Source organism: the organism of the source record quoted next, unplaced genomic scaffold (assembly GCF_019419815.1).
Source record: "Pyrus x bretschneideri cultivar Hongxiangsu unplaced genomic scaffold, Pyrus_bretschneideri_v1 Contig4, whole genome shotgun sequence".
Classification (NCBI taxonomy): domain Eukaryota; kingdom Viridiplantae; phylum Streptophyta; class Magnoliopsida; order Rosales; family Rosaceae; genus Pyrus; species Pyrus x bretschneideri.
In genome coordinates, this window is record NW_025999723.1 from 7228384 (window position 1) to 7250079 (window position 21696).

Genomic DNA, 21696 nt, shown 5'->3' on the forward strand with positions numbered 1-21696 from the left:
AGGAATTGAAATCGACCCTAAATCTGAGGTGGTAAAGTGTAATTTACCCTTTTTTTAATTATCTACGCTAAGGAGAGGGAGGGGTGAGCTTAGCCTCACAATAGGTTACTAATAATTGGATTCAAATTCACATTTGATGAGAATCAAACTTAAACGCTTTTCACTTATATGAAGAGGAATACTATTAAAACTATTGTACTAAGTGTTATCGTTGATAATTAAATTACTCTTTTAATGATTTGAACAAATAATCCAACCATTAAAAGTATATTATCAGGTGGATTATAATAAAGTTTTTTTATTGCCAAAAAAAAATAATAATGAAAAAAAATTTGAAAACTTTGAATTTTAACGAAAATGACAAAATAAAATGTAAAACAAATAGTAACATAATTAAAAAAGTATAAAGATATAATTCTAATAATATCGAGTTTTTTTGTTAACATATAAATCGTATCCGTTGTATTCTGCCCAATTCATCCTCCTGAACCCGATCTGGAGGGAGAGATAAGAGTGAGAAACTTGGAAACCCTAGCTATGGAGAAAGACAAGTCGAGCAAACGCGACCGCAGAGATCGAGACAGAGACTACGACAAACATCGCAGCCGTGATGCCGACGAAAAGCGATCGTCAAAGGACTCCGAATACCACCGCCACCACCACCGATCGGACCGCGATTCCAGGCGCGAGCGCTCTCGCGAGCCCCGCGACCACAAATCTCGCCGCGAACGGTCGCGCGAGCCGAGCGACGACGGCCGGGATGTCTCGCGCGACCACCGTGAGCGGTCCTACGAGCCAAGGGATGAGAGGGAAGGGAGCAGAGAGAGGTCCAGGCATCGGGAAGCGAAGCGCGAGAGGTCAGAGGAGCGAGAAGAATCGAAGCGTAAGAGGAAAGAAAGGGAGAGGAGTGAGGGTCGAGATGGCGAGGGTGATGATTTAGAAGATAAGAAGAGGTCTAGGGTTTCGGAGGGGGAGAGGAAAGAGAGGAAGCGATTCGAGGAAGATGGTCACGAAGTGAATGGTGGTCAGAAAAAGAGTAGGAGGTTTGGTGACCGCCGAGTAAAGGAGGAAGAGGGCAGAGAGAATGGCGAAGTTGTTGAACGGAGAACTGAATTGAATGTGAATGCGAGCGAGGTTAATGTTAAGGAAGAAGAAGTTGGGGATGATCATATTGGCAATTTCCAGAGCGTCGCCGCCACCCCAAATGGGATTGGTCGGGTGGGTAATGTAAGTTTTATGTTAGCTTACTATTTGTTTTACTCTTAGTTGCTTTTGATAATTGTGTTACTTTGATGCTGAAATTGCGAAAACCTGTGAAAATATTCCACATTTAGGTTATAGTGTAGGTTATTCTCTTAATCACTAATGAAACTGCTATGAAGAATCTGAAGATTCAATTTTTGAAACTAGAATTTCCAACCCGGCTCGATATCATAGTTTTGAGTTATGGAATTGATGTTGTAGAAGGATTGTGCCTTCTTACGCCATTGCTTCATGTGATTGTATGTTATAGTGCTAGTATAGGTCTGTACAGTCTGTTTTTCTCCCTCGTACTTGAAGCCATACGGCTCTCTATAACAACTTAGGTTGAAGTAAACTATATTTTTCGAGTAAGAGATAAACAGAATATGTTGGTCAAACTACCTGCTGTTACTTTAATACTGTTAGAAAATAGCTCAGTTTCCTATATGCTTTATATCCTTTGTAGGTCATCTCCATTAGCTGAGGACTGAGGCCATCTGTGTGAAATGTATCCCTTCATTTTGTTTTGATTCTTCGTATTTGTGTTTTTCTCCACCATGAGCAAGATCTTTCAGGGTATGCATAGTAACTTCGTTTAATTTTAACCCTTACAGGGCGCTGCTATGGAACCTACTATGACATCTAGGATTGTGCCTGAGACCTCTTTCGCTCCCATTCATCCCCTTCCTACCAAGGTATCTTCAATTCCTACAACAAATGAAAATAAGGGAGTTAGTATTACCAGATCTCATGAGGTTCATGGAAAATCTAGTACAGATGGAACATCTTCAACTGCTGGGAAAAGTGCGAATCTGTCTCTTGGTGATGTTGAAAAAATCAAGAGAACTTTACAAAAGCAGAAGGAATTGACTGAGAAGCTGAAGAAGCTTAACCAGGTAATATATCCACATAATTTTTTTTAATGTATGATGCTTGTGTGCAACAAATTTCAGGGTTACATCTTAATTACGTATATTTCTTTGGACAAACGTACTACCACTACTCTTATCATACAGTTGAAGAAGGAAGGCAATTTAAGCAAAGATGCTAGCCAGAACTTGGAATTGAAGGAGGGACTGAAACCACCAGCTACTACTGCTGGGTTGCTACACGCACCGACCCCATCAACAGCTGTTACTACAGCTGCTTCTGTGGCAACATTTGACTCATCTGCCCTACCCATATCTGCAGCAGCCGTTCCCAACTTTGAAGCTGTAAAACGTGCACAAGCACTTGCTGCTCAGATGGGGTTCCGTCAGGACCCTGATTTTTCTCCTCTCATAAACTCATTTCCAGGACAGGTGGCTACTGATGTTGCTGCCCCGCAGAAGCCTACTAAGGCCCCTGTTCTTCGTCTTGATGCTCTTGGAAGGGAAATAGATGAACATGGAAACTTAGTGAATGTGACGAAACCAAACAACCTCAGTACCCTAAAGGTGTAGTAGCTATTACCTGTCACAGTTGCCTTATTTTATATGGACTTTTTTGTTAGATATTTAGTCTGATGTTTCTTACTTTTTCAGGTCAACATTAACAAACAGAAGAAAGAAGCATTCCAGATTCTAAAACCTGAATTGGATGTGGATCCTGAAAAGAATCCTCATTTTGATCCGGATGTGGGCATCAGTAAAAATTTTTTGAGGCCAAAGAGGATGGGTTTCGCGTTTGTAGAGGAAGGAAAATGGACAAGAGATGCTGAGCTTATAAAATTAAAGGTATTTATTGATGTCTCTTTAACCCATTGATCATTTTTTGAGTTATGTACCTGTCTTTTTGTAAAAAAAAGTTCCCACCTCTGTACAGAGTAAATTTGGAGAAGCACAAGCCAAAGAGCAAAGAGCAAAGCAGCAACAGTTTGCAAAGGCAAAGGCAGCGCCAGATATTAATCCAAATTTGATAGAAGTAGGGGAGAGAGTTATCACCAAAGAAAAACCAAAGGATCCAATTCCTGAAATTGAGTGGTGGTAAGTAGATTGCCTGTTCATTTGCTGTGGTTAGCTGAATGATTCTTTTTGTTCCCTAACTATGCTTGTTAATTTTGTCAGGGATGTGCCACTGTTGCACTCTGGTACTTATAAGGAAGTTGTTGATGCCACAGTAGCTGAAGATAAATTAAAGATGGAGAAAATCACAATCTATATTGAGCATCCTCAACCTATTGAGCCCCCTATTGAGCCAGCTCCTCCACCGCCTCAGCCACTGAAGCTGACCAAGAAGGAACAGAAAAAACTACGTACACAGAAACGTCTGGCCAGAGAGAAAGATAGGCAGGAGATGATTAGACAAGGCCTGCTTGAGCCCCCAAAGCCAAAAGTTAAAATGAGTAATTTGATGAAGGTTCTTGGCTCTGAAGCAACCCAAGATCCAACCAGGCTTGAAAAGGAGATCCGGAGTGCAGCTGCTGAACGTGAACAAGCTCATGTAGACAGGAATATAGCACGGAAGCTCACTCCTGCCGAGCGTCGTGAGAAGAAAGAAAGGAAGCTTTTTGATGACCCTAATAACGTGGAGACCATCGTCTCAGTTTACCGGATCAACGAGCTGTCACATCCAAAGGCCCGCTTCAAGATAGATGTTAATGCGCGAGAGAACCGGCTGACTGGATCTTGTGTGATATCAGATGGTATTAATGTTGTGGTTGTTGAAGGTGGAAGCAAGTCTATCAAGAGGTATGCAAAGGTTATGCTTAGGCGCATAAACTGGGCTGAGGCAGTAAAAGAAGAGGAAGAAGACGATGATGCTGACGATGACAAGCCTCCTAACAAGTGCGTGTTAGTATGGCAAGGAAGTGTTGCAAGACGGAGCTTCAATAGGTTTTCTGTTCATGAATGCATGACTGAAGCTGCTGCCCGGAAGGTTTATGCTGATGCTGGCGTTGCTCATTACTGGGATCTTGCGGTCAACTTTCAAGATGATAATTAGTATTTGGAGATGTTGCTTCGATGAAGTATTCCGTGTTCCTTGTCTTATATTTGCTCAACGTGGCCACTTCGCTACAACATTTTGGTAACTGAATAGTAGTTCTAAAATTTGCCCTTTGCGATTTCTTAATACGGCACCTTTTATGTTGCATATGCCTATCTTAAGTGAACCATTCTGTCCAATGGCTGGCACAAATTGATTGCTTAAATGAGAACACTTTGCATTTCAAGATGCTGTAATTAAGTTGAAACTCTGAGAGTTGGGTAATTCGTTTTGACTTTTACTTTTCATGACATCTCTTTTTTTGTGCGGACTTTTGCTGCAAGCAGGAAAACTACTGAAAAGGGTTTGAAAACTTTTAAGTTTTAATGATATGGACAAAATAAAGGGTAAAGTAAATAGTATCAGAGTTGACTTTCTAATGTAAAAATGTGGTTTTTCGTTAAAGTAAACAGTACCGTGAATTTTTCTTTAAAATTCTATTTTCTTTACTCTTCTTGGTAGATGACTAACGTAAATTGAATTAGCACGTATCCTCGAGGAGTCTGAAATCCCCCAACCAAGAATGGGAGCCCGAAAGCCCCCAACAAAGAATGGAAGCGGAAGCCTTTCGACTCACTTTCCATTCTCTCTGAAATAAACCTCTCCCTCGAGCCCTGGGCAGGCTGGTTGGGTCTTTACTTGTTGTTCTGTTCCCCCACGAGAATGACACAAAGAAGAGGTACGCCCAGCACGCGGAGGATCCGTTGAGAGAAATTAAGTAGATGGCCAACTGACATTGCGCTAAGTTAGAGCTGGACTCGTGCTTGGACTAATGTGTAGTATCTATAGGGAGTTGGTTATCCGTAGATGTTTTCGGAGGCCAAAAGTTTGATCCTTGGACCCATTTCATTAAAGCTACATAATGCATGATTGTTCAGTATCACAACCACCAAAATCAAACATAAATGGAGTCCTAGCTTTACATACATACATACATGCATACATGAAGCCTTTAAGGGAAGGGATCTTCATTTTTCAAAAAAAAATAGGGACATCCTCTTAACCATTAGATTTGACTTTAATGAAATATTGTGGTTGAGATTATGTGGCCTGTGATTTAATCTCAACCATAGAATTTCATTAAAGTCAAATCTAACGATCAAGAGGGTATCCCATTTTTTTTGAAAACTCCCTTAAAGGGCCTGCATACATACATACATACATACATACATACATACATACACACACATATACATATATATACATATACATATACATACATATATATATATATATATATTATAGATTGTACCATTTGTTACGATTGTTTTTGTATATATACATTATAGATTGTACCGTTTGGTATCATATGGGTACGTACATACATACATACACATATACATATACATATATATATATATATACACACACACAAGAGGGGTATCCCATTTGTTACGATTGTTTTTGTATATATACATTATAGATTGTACCGTTTGGTATCATATGGGTACGATTAATATTATACATATCGTAGATTGGTACATTTACTTTTGTTCTTCAACGTTGTTTACTAGTACGTTTATTTCCGGTTTTAGTAGGTTTGTTTTCATACATATTTTTTGTTGGTACGTTTGTATTATTCTCGATGTTATTTTGTTATATGAATTACTACAAAAATTTATATATGGATTACTACAAATATCTTAAATAGTATTTTATTTCTTCATTGAAAGGGAAAGAAAAAAAATCAAACGGCAGGGTATTTTATTCCTTTATAAATTGTAGATAATCATTTTTTTTTTTGTTTAATTATTTTTAGAGGGAATCAAAGGAGCTAGATTGTTGGAAATTTGTTTCAAAATCTTTGCACTTTTTTCCTGACGTGAAGAATTTAGGCAATGGTAAAATCTGTAATTTTGGCACAAATAAAGGATAGTTATGATAGATGAAACTCCAAATTTGTGGGAAAAATGTTTAATTAAATCTCAAAAACCAACAAATGTTTAGTCTATAGAGTTGAAAACTCAGACACTTACATCAAAATGCCCCATATATATATATATGCACACACACACCCGCCCACCAAAGCAACTTCTGTTTCATTGTTTTGTGCTATGCCTCTCAATTGTGGGGTTCTGGACCATGCTTTGTATAACTTGGGGTTCTTAAAAATGTCCGGCACGCATATAGCACCCATTTGGTGCTGCTTTGCCTTGGACATCATCGGATTACGCTCGTGGCTTCCTTGGGGAGGAGTACGCTTTGAGCACTGCAAACTCGGTTCAAAATTCGTGTTTCAGTCCAAAACGCATCTAAGTTCGCTAAGCACGGGTGAGACTCGTATCGCTCTCTTATCCCAACCTAACCCGACCCAACCATCCAAGATTGGCTCCACCGGATGTGTTTTCAACTGGACGGCCACGTGGTCCCGTCATCCGGAACCCAGAATTTCTCCCAAACAATAACACAGTTCCCCCCACGAAAAGTGGCATAACATGAGTGTAAAGTGGGAGTGAAGAACTACAAGAAATGCAAGACAAGTACAGCATGCAATAACAGCCAAAAGCTTTTGGAGGAGCACATGCTGATTCTGCATGCTAACTTTTTTTGTTGACTTTTGGGGGCTTAGCTTTTCACACGTAAGCCCCTCCCTCCCTTCTCATCTCTTCATTGGTTGTTTGAGTTAGCTTATGATTCGGTGAAGGATGGGGTAGCCTATCTATATTTAACTACCAACCTCTCCAAATTTTAATCTTTCCCTTGTTTTATTTATTTATTTTTAATTATTATTTTTTCCGACAAGTTACTTACATGTCTCGAGTATATTGTTACTATAGCAAATTTTTAATCTTTTCCTTGTTTCTTAACTTTTTTTTTTTTCCTGACAAGAGCAACTTACATGACACGAGTATATCATTACTGTAGCATTCCGTGTCAATGATGCAACGTCGTGTAAAGAGAAACTTCACATATCGATGTATTATTGATACGGATATAATAGGGTTGTGCTATTCACCCACTCTTTTTTATTTCTTACACATCCCTTGTTAATTTTTATCATTTGATCTTTTTCAATTCATCCAATTAAATGTGTGAATATCACATCCCTTTATAATGACGGTGTACTCCCGTTGTATAATTCATTCTTCTTTTTCAGAAGCTAATGGGTCAAAAGCTTGTCAAAGCTACCAAATTTGATTTTTCATTCTTCTTTTAGATTTTGTTCTGGATTTATGTGTATCATGCAGCTGTCATATACACCCATAATATAAATTGGGGTGTTATACAAGTATAACCTGAATTATTAGATGTTTTACATTTGCTATTGAAATTAAAAAGGTAGTATTATTCACACATCTATTTTAAACATTTACAGACTATTATTAATTTTTATCCATTAATTTTCTTCAATTCATTCCATCCAACAACTGGAAATTGAGAAGGGTGTATGAAAGGTAAAAATAGGTGTGTGAATAGCACCATCCAATAGAAACGTATATATCGAAGACAAAAAAAAAATTAAATCAAAGGCATGTGACTCCATGTTAGTTTCATGTAAAAAAAAAAAAAAAAAAAGACAACTAGAAAGTAAAGAGTCAAATGATTTAGCTGAGGCGTTATATATAATATCTCCTTTGAAGAACACCTTGAAGTCTTTTAGCCTTGATTGACGTATTTGACGTCTCGTTTATGGAGATGGTCTTACCAATAGACTTATCAATCCCAAAGCAAATGCCTCCAAGTGGAAACATATCTATACTTAGAAGTTATCACAATATAACCCCCATTAAAATCAATAACCCAAAAAAATTAAAATCAATAACCCAAAAAATTAAGGGAGTTTTAACAAAAATGTACACGGTACTGTTTATTTCAACGAAAAATTATATTTTTATACTAAAAAGTCAAACCTAGTGTTATTCATTTTACCCTTTATTTTATCCTTATCGTTAAAACTCAAAGTTTTCAAACCATTTTCATTAGTTTTCCAAAAAATTAAACCCGTCCCAGAAAATGTAAATCGATTAAGAAAGTAGGAAGATCTGAAAACTGGAAATTGAATTGTAACATTAAACATGTGCCCCCACAGTTAGCTAGTATTTCTGGTTTACACAGGAAAACTGACTGAAAACAGTAACCTTCCGCTTCCAGCTAACCACATGCATGCACCTCATAAATTGTAACCCTATCGCTTCATGACCAAGTTTGCGACTAATATTTTGGGGGTATCTAAGAATGTATTACAGTGTAATGATATTCCTTTTTATTTGTAAATAAAAGGTAAGATTCGATTCTTACCAAAGACAAATTTGAACCACATTATTGCTAGCTAATGACTTAGCCTATTCCCCCAACCCCATAATGTAGATAATATCGTTTGTTTAAAAAAAAAACAAAAAAAAAAAAAAAAGATCTTCACTTGGGAAAAATGAGGACTAGTGGTGGGGCTCACTCAACATCGAACTTCAATAATCCGAACCGTTTATTTTTCAAGTTGCAGTTTAGAAATCATACTTGCAAAATATTAACAAAATCGGAAATGTTTGAGACATCTAATTGAGTTCAAAGAAACTGATAAACATTATACTCTAATAAATATTGAAACTTCATCATGATAATTAAATGAGTAAAGGATTTCGGAGATGTTATATGAATAAAGAATTGACTGTTCAAATCGTTAAAATTCAATGTATAATGAATCTCACAACTAATCCTTATTCAAGTGGATAAAAGCTCTGCATAAGTCAAATTATAACATTGCGTTTGTTGTTTTAGTAAAAAATCATAGAAATGAAATGTATCAATCATGTCGTTGCTTACTTACTTCTCCAAATTTATATGGCTCGATAGCTTAACACCATGAAGTGGGCAGCGAAGTCACGGTGGCCCCTTAAGCCATCGATCCTCAATTATAGATTATGGACCAAGTGGATACAATTACATGCAGCCTTACTTTGCTTACGCACAATTTGATCAACACCCAACCTAATTTCCTCATGGACCCCAAAAACTTGTCAACCCTGCTAAAAATGAGAAATTTTTTATTGTAATTGAAACACAGGTGATAAATTACGTGTCAGTATATAAGTGGATGAAAGTTTTATTTTGTAAGTTGTTAATTTATTAACACAAGTATCTTGCTACTTGTATAGTGACATGTGGTGTACCACTCTGTGTTCTGAGCACATTGAAAAATCTTTTGCTAAAAAAACCATAATTCCACGTGTCAGCAGCCCATATACCCACGTGTCCTGCGATCCTTGCTCAAGAAACAGAACTAGAGGATCGGAGGAGAAGACGTACGGAGATGGGATTAGGCGTTGTAGGTTACCTTTCTCTCACCTCCCCCTTCAAATCAGTAGAAAATCATATTAATATAACAGAAAATAAAACAGAAAAAATAACAGATGAAAGTAAGTAAACCCTACAGCCACACCCAGACCTCACCCATTTTCCTGTTTGTTATCTTTCTATATATTGAAAAGCACTTCTCCATAACTCCATAAAGCAGAAGCCCAACACTCACGTACTTCTCTCACTTCTAGAGAGAGAGAGTTTTAGGGAGAGACAGAAACTATTGTTGAGTTGAAGAGGCCAGACGAAACAACATGCTCTGATTTAACGCACTTTTCTGAGAGATTCAGCCCATTCCAAACACACCGTTAACCGCTCTCTCTCTCCTCACTTGCATCACATTCTCCGCGACTATAAGTATCAGGAGACTTGGAGAGAAAGAAACCGATACGGATGTCGTCTCGCGTGGCGGACAATCAGATATCGCCGTTTTTCACTTCCATGGAGCTAGACGACTTCCCACGCGCCACCCACGGCGCTTCGCCCTCGCTCGGCCAGCTACTGAAGCATGTTGGTGATGTACGCAAGGAGGCCACCGGCGACGGCGGCGAGACTCCGGCACACCATGCACTCGGCATCTCCGACGCCAGCCTCGAGCCTCGCTCCTTGCCATTCGTCCTCTCCTTTAACAACCTGACCTACAGTGTCAAGGTCCGCCGTAAGTTCAGCTTGTCCGGGATGTTATCCGGCTGCAATAACCGACTCGGCGCCGCCACGGCTTCCGACCCCATCAGCGGCGGAGAGAGTGTTTTCTCCCAGACGAGGACGCTGCTCAATGACATCTCGGGAGAAGCGCGCGAGGGCGAGATTCTTGCTGTTCTCGGCGCGAGCGGGTCGGGTAAATCCACCTTGATCGACGCCTTGGCGAATCGGATAGCGAAGGGAAGCTTGAAAGGCGCCGTTAGCTTAAACGGCGAGGTTCTTGAATCTCGGCTCCTGAAGGTGATTTCCGCTTACGTCATGCAGGACGACCTCCTCTTCCCGATGCTCACAGTCGAAGAGACACTCATGTTCGCCGCCGAGTTCCGCCTCCCCCGCGCGCTGTCAAAATCTAAGAAGAAGTCCCGCGTCCAGGCGTTGATCGACCAGCTCGGCATCCGGAACGCCGCGAAGACGATCATCGGTGACGAAGGCCACCGCGGAGTCTCCGGCGGGGAGCGACGCCGCGTTTCGATCGGAATCGACATCATCCACGACCCAATCATCCTCTTCCTCGACGAGCCGACCTCCGGCCTCGACTCCACCAGCGCATTCATGGTGGTGAAAGTCCTCCAGCGAATCGCTCAGAGCGGGAGCATTGTCGTGATGTCCGTACACCAGCCGAGTTTCCGGATCCTCGGACTCCTGGACCGGTTACTCTTCCTGACCCGGGGTCAAACCGTTTACAGTGGTTCCCCCGCCAACTTACCTTCCTACTTTGCTGAGTTCGGGTACCCGATACCCGAGTCCGAGAACCGGACCGAGTTCGCCCTCGACGTAATCCGAGAACTCGAAGGCTCGCCCGGCGGGACCAAGAGCCTGGTGGAGTTCAACAGAACCTGGCAGAGCAAGAAGCACTCCAACCCTAACGACGCGTCGTACAGAGGAGCCTCCGACGCGCGACATGTCGTTCCTCTCCAGGAGGCGATAAGTGCGAGCATTTCTCGCGGGAAGTTGGTATCCGGAGCCACTAACAACAACCCGAGCCCGAACTCTATGGTTCCCACATTCGCGAACCCGATCTGGGTCGAGATGGCGGTGCTTGCCAACCGTTCAATGAAAAACGCCAGAAGAATGCCGGAGCTCTTCGGTATCCGGCTCGGCACCGTCATGGTCACCGGATTCATCCTCGCCACGATGTTCTGGAACCTCGACGACTCCCCGAAAGGCGTACAAGAACGCCTCGGATTCATCGCCTTCGCCATGTCCACAACCTTCTACACCTGCGCCGACGCCCTCCCCATCTTCCTCCAGGAACGCTACATCTTCATGCGCGAAACCGCCTACAACGCCTACCGCCGGTCCTCCTACGTGTTATCGAATTCTCTGGTGGTGCTGCCTTCGCTGGTTTTTCTCTCGATCGCGTTCTCAGTGACGACGTTTTGGGCGGTGGGACTCGACGGCGGACTGTCCGGGTTTCTGTTCTACTTTCTGATAATATTCGCGTCGTTTTGGGCGGGGAGTTCGTTCGTGACATTTCTCTCCGGGGTGGTCCCACAAGTGATGCTCGGGTACACAATCGTAGTGGCGATACTCGCCTACTTCCTCCTCTTCAGCGGCTTCTTCATCACGCGCAATAGAATCCCGGCGTACTGGATTTGGTTCCACTACTTGTCGTTGGTGAAGTATCCCTACGAGGGGGTGTTGCAGAACGAGTTTCAGAACACCGCGAAATGCTTCGTTCGCGGGATACAGATCTTCGACAACACGCCGCTGGGGACGGTGCCGGACGCGATGAAGCTGAAGCTGCTGGATAGCATGAGCGAGACGCTGGGGATGCGGATCACGCGGTCCACGTGTCTGACGACGGGGGCGGATATTTTGGAGCAGCAGGGAGTGACGGACTTGAGCAAGTGGAACTGCCTGTGGGTGACGGTGGCTTGGGGGTTTCTGTTCAGGATTCTGTTTTACTTTGCCTTGTTGCTTGGGAGCAAGAACAAGAGGCGGTAAAAAAAAAAAAAAAAAAAAAAAAAAAAAAAAGAAGATAAAAATAAGCCCTGGTTATTTGGCGGGAGAGAGGACGATGTGTCAAATGTTATTTTATTTTATTTTATTTACCTTTTTTATTTTACTTTAGGGTTTTCCAAATACTATATCGGAAATTTGAATTACGTTGATTTGGAAGGGCAAGTCTTCATTTTGTTGGTGTTTCATGCAGATTGTACAACTGTTACATATGATATATACTAATCGCGAGAATTAAAATCATGTTTCAGTCAGATATAACTCAAATGTTATATCTTATTGTTCTTAACGTTATATCATAAAAAATAAATTCGTCTTTTATCTATATTATATCAGTGTAAGTGTATTCTAGATTAATAAACATATATTTTGTAGGGTTAAGTAACTAAAATTCTCAAAATTTTTAGTATCAATTCAAATTGGTCTCAATTTTTATAAACATTACAAAAAAGTACCAAATCTATTAAAAATATCATATCCGTTAAGCCCCAATTAAACTTTTGTTAAATTAACTAGGGCCCACTTTGCCTCCAACATCAATAGAAGGTCATGGAAGCATGACTTCCACCAAGTAACAGTCTTCACTACCCCTTTCAAGCCATCACCTCCAAACCAAGCGCATAACCGCAAACTCCACCCTACAAGTCAAGCCACCAATATCGAGAAGGTCATGGTTGTTGCTAAAATGGTATGAACTCCCATGATGCGGCCACCATCATCTTCCACAAAGAAGAACTAGAAATTGTACTAGCCGAAAATTGGCAAATGAGAAAATCACATGAGCAGAAACAAGCTCCTTTAACCCTATCTGAATTCTTAACCTTCTTCTTTGTTAGGAGATTTTCCGATCTTCATTTTTGTTTGCCATTTTATTGTAAATTTGTTTTTTTATTTTTATTTTTTCATCTTCATCTCTTTTATGAAGTAATTTTTTTTTAATTATTTCAGTGTCCAAGTAAGCAAATAAGTGGGATCTATTGGTGTCACATGTACATTTAACGGAAAAATTATTTGGGGCCTAACAGATGTGATATTTTTAATAGATTGGGTACTTGTTTAGAATGTTTAAAAAGTTGAAACCAATTTGAAATGACAGTAAAAAGTTGGGAGGTTTTAGGTACTTAATCCTATTTTGTATAAGAAATTAAGGGTTTATATAATAAGTTTGTGTGTGACAGTATACATAACAAGTATTGGTTTTGTATAATTGATTTAGTTTTGGAGTGAAATGCGGGCATGCTTCATTCATGCATATGTTTTAGAATTCAAAGTCTAAAAACATGAAAATATAAGAACAAGACCCAAAAAAAACAAAACAAATTAACTTTTCCCCACTTTGCTCACCAACCCTATCTAAATTTAATCCCCACACACAGAGGACATGATTGACAACTAATTTTTGGAGGGGAACAAAATCAAATAGTATATATATTTAAGGGATTAATCGGTTCACCCACACTCAATCCACCACATAATTATTCTCCCCTTACAAATTAATCTATATATTCACACGCTTTCACCCTAATTTGAATTTGTTTAAGCTATATCATTTTGGTTCTAAATTAGCCCTAATTTTATTTTTATTTATAAGATTTTGGCTCTATGTAGCAGTTTCATGAGCCGGAAAAATTTACAAATGCATTTTAGCCTTCCCCTAGCAATCATCGTGTGATTTACCAGCGTCAAGAATCAAACCCAAAATGTATCGTGTGAAATTGAAGGCCTGGAAGTTGTAGGAGGTAATTAGTTAAGTTAATATAAACTCTAATTTCTTTTTTTTTTCCACCAGTTGTATGTGGCTGGTGAGGGTTGATTAATATGCATGTACCCGCGTACAAAAAATATCTGTGGGTATTTCATATGGGTATGGCCCTATGGCTGATTAATTGCTCTGCAGAATAATTAATTGCATATATAAATTGGTATTTACTACTCCATTCAATTATCGATATTTGATTGTTGGCGAGTTTAATTTCTTCAATATATTTGGAGCTGAGAGAGGCCATAGAAAAGGAGAGATTCTATCTTATACCTGGCGGATTGTGATACATGCATAATCTGATCACCTATATCTCTCAGAATCACGCACTAGTACAAAAAACACTTTGCGCGACGCAGGTCCTTCGTCGCGCAAAGTCAAAAACCGTCGCGCAAAACTTAGCTCAACGCACCTTCGTCGCGCACTAACCGTCGCGGCAAGGCAGTGACAGAAGGGGTTTGCGCCACGAAGATTCCCCCTACGTGGCGCAAAGTGGCTTTGCGCGACGTAGAAGGATGCGTCGCGCAAAGTGGCTTAGCGCGACGTAGGGGGATGCGTCGCGCAAAGTGGCTTCGCGCGACGTAGTAATACGTCGCTCAAAGTGTCTTTGCGCGACGCATCCTCTACGTCGCGCAAACACTTTGTGCGACGAAGATTCTACATACGTCGCGCCAACCTCTTTGCACGACGCACGCTTTTACGTTGCGCGAAGTGGCTTAGCGCGACGTAGGGGGATGCGTCTCGTAGAGTGGCTTCGCGCGACGTAGTAATACGTCGCTCAAAGTGTCTTTGAGCGACGCATCCCCTACGTCGCGCAAACACTTTGTGCGACGAAGATTCTACATACGTCGCGCCAACCTCTTTGCGCGACGCACGCTTTTACGTTGCGCGAAGTGGCTTTGCGCGACGTATGGTCGTGCGTCGCGCAAAGCCACTTTGGGTGACGTAGAGTCTTGTGTCGCGCAAAGAGGTTGGCGCGACGAAGATTCTACCTACGTCGCGCAAACCTCTTTTTTTGTTTTGGTCAAAAAAAATATTTTTTTAATTTTTAATAAATATCTTAATTAAACTCTAAACGATAATTAATTAACCAATGAAAAGTATTTAGTTATAAATATATGAAAATATACATACAAAATGTCCAAACAAAAAAATAAGAAAAAACTACAAGTAGTCTTTTAGGTTTGATACATCAAGCTACTAGGTATCGGTAGGGCAAAGTGGCTCAGAAGTCGAAGGTGTAGGAAGATCAGGTACTGGTAGTGAGATTTGGAGGCCGGACATCTGTATGGCTCGTACAAGGTCTCTCATGTGTCCGGCATAGGCCTTCACCTGCTCGCCCTGGGCCTTAATCTGCTCGCCCTGGGCCCTCATCTGCTTGTCCCGGGCCCTCATTTGCTCACTCTGGACCGCAAGTTGACCCTTTAGGGTTGTCACTTCCTCCTTCAATGCACTGACCTCTCCTGTGTTTGATTTGGAAGAAGAGGCACCCGTCTCACGAACTCGCGCTTTTCCCATACCCCGAACAACTTTGCCAGGACGACGACCGAAGTTTTGATCCATGACATTAGTCAGGATCTGAAAACCTGCATCCTCGGGTATCGTGGCGTCCTCGATCAAGGTCTCCGGGGGAAGTTGTGATGTTGCTTCTTGGAGAACAGTAGTGCGCTGTTCCACCATAGCATCCTGTAATAATAAAGGAAAAAACATATAATGTTTAATAACATAATATAAATAATATTTGAACGATTCATACATATAAGAATAATAACAATTACATATACTTACATGAAGCTGCTTAGCTATCTCATCACCAGGTCGAACGTAAACGTCCTCGAACATGTCGATCTCTGGGAACTTAGAACCCTCCTGAAGAAACAAACATTAAGAAAATTTTATTAATAAATAATAATAAATAAATTGTATAAAATTTCAAAATTAATATACTTTTACCTGACGTCGTGCCTCAATCCTATACGAAAAGGGCTTCGAACCAGAATGGTGGAGAAGTGTCTTTGAGTCCCGAGCTATCTTGCCAGCAATAGATTTCTTCTGTTAAACACACAATATACATGTTAGTGCGATTATTTAAAATAAATTAATAAAGGAAGCTTAAAAAAATAACTAAAACAATAATAAATTATTATTAAAATATTATGTACATACCACAAATTTTGGGTTCGTAAAATGTTTGCAGAGCCACTCCCAATCCTCCGGCCGATCCTGCAACTCGGTTGGGCAACCATGTAGGCGAGCAAACTCCGGATCATCCCATCGCTTAAAATGCGTGTGAAGATAGTTCTTCCAATGTTTGTACCGATTTGCTAAGGTATCCTCTAAGTAGGCCATGACCTCAGGGGATATGTCGTCAAGATCAAAATTGGCCTACGAATATGAAAAATAATAAAATAATAGTAAGAAATTTAATAATATTAAGATAATATATTTTGGTTTTAAATATTTGTAAACAAAATTAAAAAAATGATAAAGGCTAAAAATTAATATACTAACCGACAAGTTTTCTCGCACTAGTTTCTTCGTCTCCTCGGGAATTTCTGCCCAAGACTCCCACTGCATAGGACAATTTTGTTTAATAACAACACCACAACTACTAGCGACGCTGTTATGCTGCTGTGAGGTAGCCGCTCCACGATGTCGCGGGTCATACTCAATCTTGATCCTGGAGCCGGTCAAACGTACGCTCTGTGCCTCCTTCAACATTCGACTAGGCCCCCTGGTGTTTTTTTTAGCTGGCCAAAAATAATTAAATGGTGAAATCCCTAAGCTTAAATTTACAGAAAATTTGACATAACCTCCCCTAATAGTATAGCATTTCCCAAAACCTTAAAATAGTAATTCACAACCCCCATCACATTGTCACATTCCAGCAAATTTTCACCATCATAAAAATAATAATTTTAAAATGATAAAAGAAAAATACAACGTAGTGATCGAGAATTAGAAAAAACTACCTGGCTGGGAGGCCTCACCCTCGACTCTGGATGCCGAGGAAGTGTGATCAGAAGGCTCCAGCTCGCGGCGGCGTCGGTGAGGCCGTCGTGCACTAAGGGGTGTAGGCTCCCCAATCAATGGAGCACTCACGCCTGGAGCAGTAGATGTTGATAATGCAGGAGGCTCATTGGTCACACTCCGACGACAATTGATCAACCGCGACATCTATACACTTTTTGAACCATAAAATTATAACATTAGACACTAATCCTTTCTTGCATTTGAAACTAATCAATTAGCAGCCAAAGTAGTAAGTAAGTAGGCTACCAACATTCTTAATTTCAAAACATGAGGAAACTACTTATCCATTTTCATAGCCAACAAAAAAAAAGTGCATCAAGTACCGTACAAAAACAATTTACTTCATACAAGTCATTCAACTAGACACATGCCAACATTCTTAATTTCAAAAGCTTATTTGTTTTGCAATTAAAATGAGAATTTGATGATGTTAGAGAAAATTTAAACATTCATAGAGCAAATTCAACAGACCCCAAATCATATCCAAATCAAGAAAGCAAAATGATATCCAGATTTCTCTAAACAATCGCAACTTGTTCTTTCCAACAGACAAATTGGGTGCAGAGGCAAAATTTTCAAAGCATAGCATAGAAAAGTACCTCCTTTAGAATTAAAGAAATTTGAAAGGCAGCAGAAGTTGAGTTCAATTGTTGCCGGCTTTGGAAAAGTTAAATACAGAAAGCGCTTTCTGCAGAAGTTCGAATCCAGTCCATTGTTCAACCATGTTGCAACTGCAAAACATAGATAGGAATCCCACAGCAGATTGACATGGAAAGTTTTTTATTTTAATGTGATACAAAAGAAAGTTTAATGCTTCAAAAACAGTGAGCACAGGAAAATGCTTATAATTAAAGGGTAAGAACAATGATTATAATTAAAGGGTAAGAACAATGATTATAATGAGCAGGAGCCCTGCAAGGGAATCCAAAGCGCGCGTGTTCAAGAATAGCTAGGGTTTTTTCAAATGACAGATGCAGCTGCTACACCAGGTTATATTCTAGCTGTTGTTAGGTTTTGACACAAGTGTGTACATGTACGTGTTGGTCAGCGCGCCTTCACTAGTCCCAACTACCAGGTCCTGCTTTCGAATCCCCGAAGTGTCCAGTAGTGTTTTTGTTTTCTGTTTTATTGGGTTTTATTTTATTTTCTTTCTTATTTTATTTTCTTTCTTGTTTTCTTTTTCCTTTTCTTTTCTTTCTTGTTTTCTGTTTTATTTTATTTTATTTTCTTGTTTCTCTTTCCTATTTTGTTTGCTTAGGGTATCATTGTCAAAACAAATTAACCAAATATTACCCACTGTCTATTTCGCGAAATTACATGAACGAACATGAAGATATTACAGCTTTTGATAATATAATATAAAAAATTGTCTTACATGAACGAAATTACAAAGGTTGTTTATATGAAGCCCCACTACGAGGCGTCGAAGCGGAAGGCGTCGAAACGGAAGGCATAGAAGCGGGAGGCATAGAAGCGGGAGGCATCGGAGCGGAAGCCATCGGAGCGGAAGGCATCGGAGCTAGAGCATTCCAGGCCTCAATACTTGGCCAAGCGCTGGATGACCCAGGAAAAATATGCCTCTGGAAGAAAGCTGCAAGCCTTTGACGGTCACTTTGACGGTCACTTTGCATTCGACCATTGGATTCTTGCAGCTCATCAAGCTTCCTCTTCATGCCCGATGAATAGTTATTTGCAAGCACATGCAAACTTCTATTCTCGTATTTAAGCAGTTTGATCTCTTGCTTAAGACTTTCCACCTCCGCCATCAATGATTCCACCTGACGGGAGCGGGCAAGCAGGCGTTGGCCCATGTTGGACACAGAACTCGCACACTGAACACTAAGTGCGAGGGACTCTTGAACGGCCAACTCATCGGACCGTCCTGACAGCAGCCTACTATCTTTTGGAGTAAGGAGGTTCCTAGCTACTATTGTAGCTGTTGTGGCGTCCTGCATCACAGAGTCTTCACCTGAAAGAGGACCGTTAGAAGATAAGAAAGAAGGGCGCCATACGTTACCTTGACGCGGCGCGGCCGTATCACTGCTAAGGCTCAATTCTAAGCTAAGGTTCGATGAGTTTGCCATTTTTCAAAAGTGTTCAAAGAAAAGGAAAGGATGGAGTAAATTTCAAAGGGCCGGAGACGACTTTCAAGAATGGGAAATCTTCAGAGTGTGTTTGTTGTGGTGATCGATAGCTCTATAAGAAGCCAAGGCGACGCGTCCACCGATTCAAAAAAAAAGCCGGAATTTCCGGCGTAATTTTGGCGACGCTTTCTCTGCTTTTCAGAAAACGCGTGCAGCTTTTTCAAAAAGGAGCCGCATCCGCACGACTACGTGTCGTTCAGAAAGCGAAGGGGCTTCGTTCAGAAATCGAAGGGCCGCCTGCTCAGAAATCGAAGGGGCGTCGTTCAGAAATCGAAGAGGCGCCACTATCTCTATATATGTCGACCTTCGTCTCTTATGGCAAGGCAAACTTGAAGAAAATGCCCAACTCTTCCTCACCTCTGAGGGCGCACTCCCAGCGAAGCCTCTTGAAATACTCAATTTTTTCTCCCCCAAAGAAGATACCAGAAACCTGGAGTACAAATGAGGCAGAAGGAAACGGTCGATCGAAGCATGTGGAGACAACCACAACAAATACATGTGCTGCTTCATTCGCCGTTTCTTCAAAAGCAAAGGTATCTCATATCATCAAGGTCTAAAGCAAAAGTATCTCATATCATGCTCATTCCCTATCTTTTCCTTTGCCCTTGTTATTACTCGCATGGCAAAGTAAACGAAAGCAATCAGAGGCACTTGGAGTCAGTCTTCTGTTCTGGAACCGACTGCCTGGAATCCATTCCTGATTGCTTACCTAGAGTTGCTCTCGAGTAGTCATCTTCAACGGTTGACACACTTCTGCAAGGGGAGCAAGCAAGGCAAGTGAAAATGATACATTGAAGCATGTGGAGACAAACGTAGGCTGAGTTATCCTCCAACCCTTTTCAATACGAATTGGAAAGATTGAACAAAGAAACAGACCAAAGGAGTAAGCTCAGACCTTCGGGGGAGACCAAAAGAATCCTGCTGCCCAGTTCAAGAGTAGCACAAAGGAAAATCATCGATGGGCGGAAACCAGTTCAAGAGTAAGCCTGTGGAATCACAAAGATCAAAACCTCAATGCAATCACCAAGGAGAAGAGGGAATTTACACTCCATAACCAGATTTGCGTCCCTAAACTCTTCGATCGTTCTGAACAACGTCATATTGTAGTATGTATGTATGTAAGTATTTGTATGTATGAAAGTATAAATAAACTCTAAGTATTAGTGAATCTATCGTTTTGATAGGAAACTCATTGTACAAAACTAGTTTCAACGATCTAACCGTCAAACTGATTTTGATGATTTTTTACAGCTACACTCTTTAAATGAAAAAAAATAAAAAAAAATAAAATCAGAACCTCAAACCCTATCAACTGAACAAAATCAACAGACCTACATAACATCAAACCTTCACAAATCTGAAACCCTATCGAATCAGAACCAACCTCCAAAATCAGAAACCCTTACCTTGATTTTAGGGTTCACGGGAAAAAGAGAGGAAGATATGAGTGAGAGGGAGATTTGGGGTCTAAGGGGAAAGAAAGAGGGAGGGTTCAAGATTTAGAGGAGGAGCATCAGAAGTTCCTTGTAGCCTTGAAATTGTACGGCCAAGGTTGGCGTCGAATAGAAGGTATAAGCTCAGTGCCTCGTAACTTTGTCTAGATTCTGGGTTCATGGGAAAGAAAGAGGGAGGAGGGTTCAAGATTTTGTCCAAATTTGGAAAATTGAAAAAAACCGCCAATTTTTTACTATTGCACCGCCAAAATTATCACAACTGGCGCGACGTAGGTGTATAATTTGACGTCGCGCAAAGTTGTTTTGCGCGACGACCACATTAAGGCGTCGCGCAAAGTATTTTTTTTAAATTATTATAAAAATTACTAAAAATGTGACTTTCTTCTTTTCAAACAATAATATATTTTTCTAACAAAAACTCACAATAATTTTTTTTACATATATATCATTCAATTTCTTAAGTGCTATAAGTACAAAATAAATAAATTAAAATCCACTTAGTAAATATATATACCATTGAACACCAAAAATCGCAAAAAACAAACATGCAGAGATCAAGTAACGGGACAAAACTTTTCGACGGTTATAAACGAAAAAGCATGATTTAACGGTTATTTTAACTCCGATTTTGATGATTTTTTACAGCTACACTCTTTGATCCTATATGAATACAATAAACTAATTCGATTGCCAATTTAAAATATTTACACAAGTGGATACCACAAAATCTTATGTTATACTTAATGAAAGTATAAATAAACTCCAAGTGTTAGTGAATCTAATGTTTTGATGGGATACGCATTATACGAAACTAGTTTCAACGATCCAACCGTCAAACTTGTTTGTATATGGATCGAGATCGCATACACCAAAAATCACAAAAAACAAACATGCAGAGATCAAGTAACGGGACAAACCTTTTCGACGGCTATAAATGAAAAATCATGATTTAACGGTTATTTTAACTCCGATTTTGATGATTTTTTTACAGCTACACTCCTTGATCCTATATGAATACAATAAACTAATTCGATCGTCAATTTAAAATATTTACACAAGTGAATACTACAAAATCTTATGTTATACTTAATGAAAGTATAAATAAACTCCAAGTGTTAGTGAATATAATGTTTTGATCGGA

The 21696-nt window shown here is 40.2% G+C and overlaps 3 protein-coding genes and 1 long non-coding RNA gene across 5 annotated transcripts; 2 read left to right on the plus strand and 2 right to left on the minus strand.

Moving 5' to 3' along the window:
- Window positions 1-457: 457 nt before the first annotated feature.
- On the plus strand, window positions 458-4431 carry LOC103928586 (protein RDM16-like). 2 transcript variants are annotated; one of them, XM_048565334.1, is made up of 6 exons: window positions 458-1218; window positions 1857-2138; window positions 2259-2678; window positions 2766-2957; window positions 3046-3206; window positions 3288-4431. In XM_048565334.1, the coding sequence occupies exons 1-6, from the start codon at window positions 538-540 to the stop codon at window positions 4162-4164; spliced, it is 2613 nt and encodes an 870-aa protein (XP_048421291.1). In that variant the 5' UTR covers window positions 458-537; the 3' UTR covers window positions 4165-4431. The 2 variants fall into 2 exon arrangements, with proteins under 2 accessions (XP_048421291.1, XP_048421290.1); XM_048565333.1 differs by having other exon boundaries at window positions 459-1227.
- Window positions 4432-9554: 5123 nt separating this feature from the next.
- LOC103928588 (ABC transporter G family member 6-like) lies at window positions 9555-12406 on the plus strand. Its single transcript, XM_009337656.3, has one exon. The coding sequence runs from the start codon at window positions 9895-9897 to the stop codon at window positions 12148-12150; it is 2256 nt and encodes a 751-aa protein (XP_009335931.2). The 5' UTR covers window positions 9555-9894; the 3' UTR covers window positions 12151-12406.
- A 2649-nt stretch (window positions 12407-15055) lies between these two features.
- On the minus strand, window positions 15056-15970 carry LOC125468706. The gene is made up of 3 exons (XM_048564944.1): window positions 15878-15970; window positions 15713-15793; window positions 15056-15610 (listed from the first exon to the last, which is right to left on the minus strand). The coding sequence occupies exons 2-3, from the start codon at window positions 15764-15766 to the stop codon at window positions 15125-15127; spliced, it is 540 nt and encodes a 179-aa protein (XP_048420901.1). The 5' UTR covers window positions 15767-15793; window positions 15878-15970; the 3' UTR covers window positions 15056-15124.
- Window positions 15971-17390: 1420 nt separating this feature from the next.
- Window positions 17391-20753, minus strand: LOC125468992. Its single transcript, XR_007251328.1, has 2 exons — window positions 20508-20753; window positions 17391-17688 (listed from the first exon to the last, which is right to left on the minus strand). It is a non-coding gene; the product is annotated as an uncharacterized LOC125468992 (long non-coding RNA).
- Window positions 20754-21696: the final 943 nt, after the last annotated feature.

What these genes read in the sequence shown, in the direction of transcription:
- LOC103928586 (XM_048565333.1), top strand. Translation starts at nt 538, where the DNA reads ATGGAGAAAGACAAGTCGAGCAAACGCGACCGCAGAGATCGAGACAGA. An exon ending in ACAACCTCAGTACCCTAAAG is followed by an intron (nt 2,679 to 2,765) that starts GTGTAGTAGCTA and finishes TTACTTTTTCAG; the next exon opens with GTCAACATTAACAAACAGAA. An exon ending in ATTCCTGAAATTGAGTGGTG is followed by an intron (nt 3,207 to 3,287) that starts GTAAGTAGATTG and finishes TAATTTTGTCAG; the next exon opens with GGATGTGCCACTGTTGCACT.
- LOC103928588 (XM_009337656.3), top strand. Translation starts at nt 9,895, where the DNA reads ATGTCGTCTCGCGTGGCGGACAATCAGATATCGCCGTTTTTCACTTCC.
- LOC125468706 (XM_048564944.1), bottom strand. Translation starts at nt 15,766, where the DNA reads ATGTTCGAGGACGTTTACGTTCGACCTGGTGATGAGATAGCTAAGCAG. An exon ending in AGATAGCTAAGCAGCTTCAT is followed by an intron (nt 15,611 to 15,712) that starts GTAAGTATATGT and finishes TTATTATTACAG; the next exon opens with GATGCTATGGTGGAACAGCG.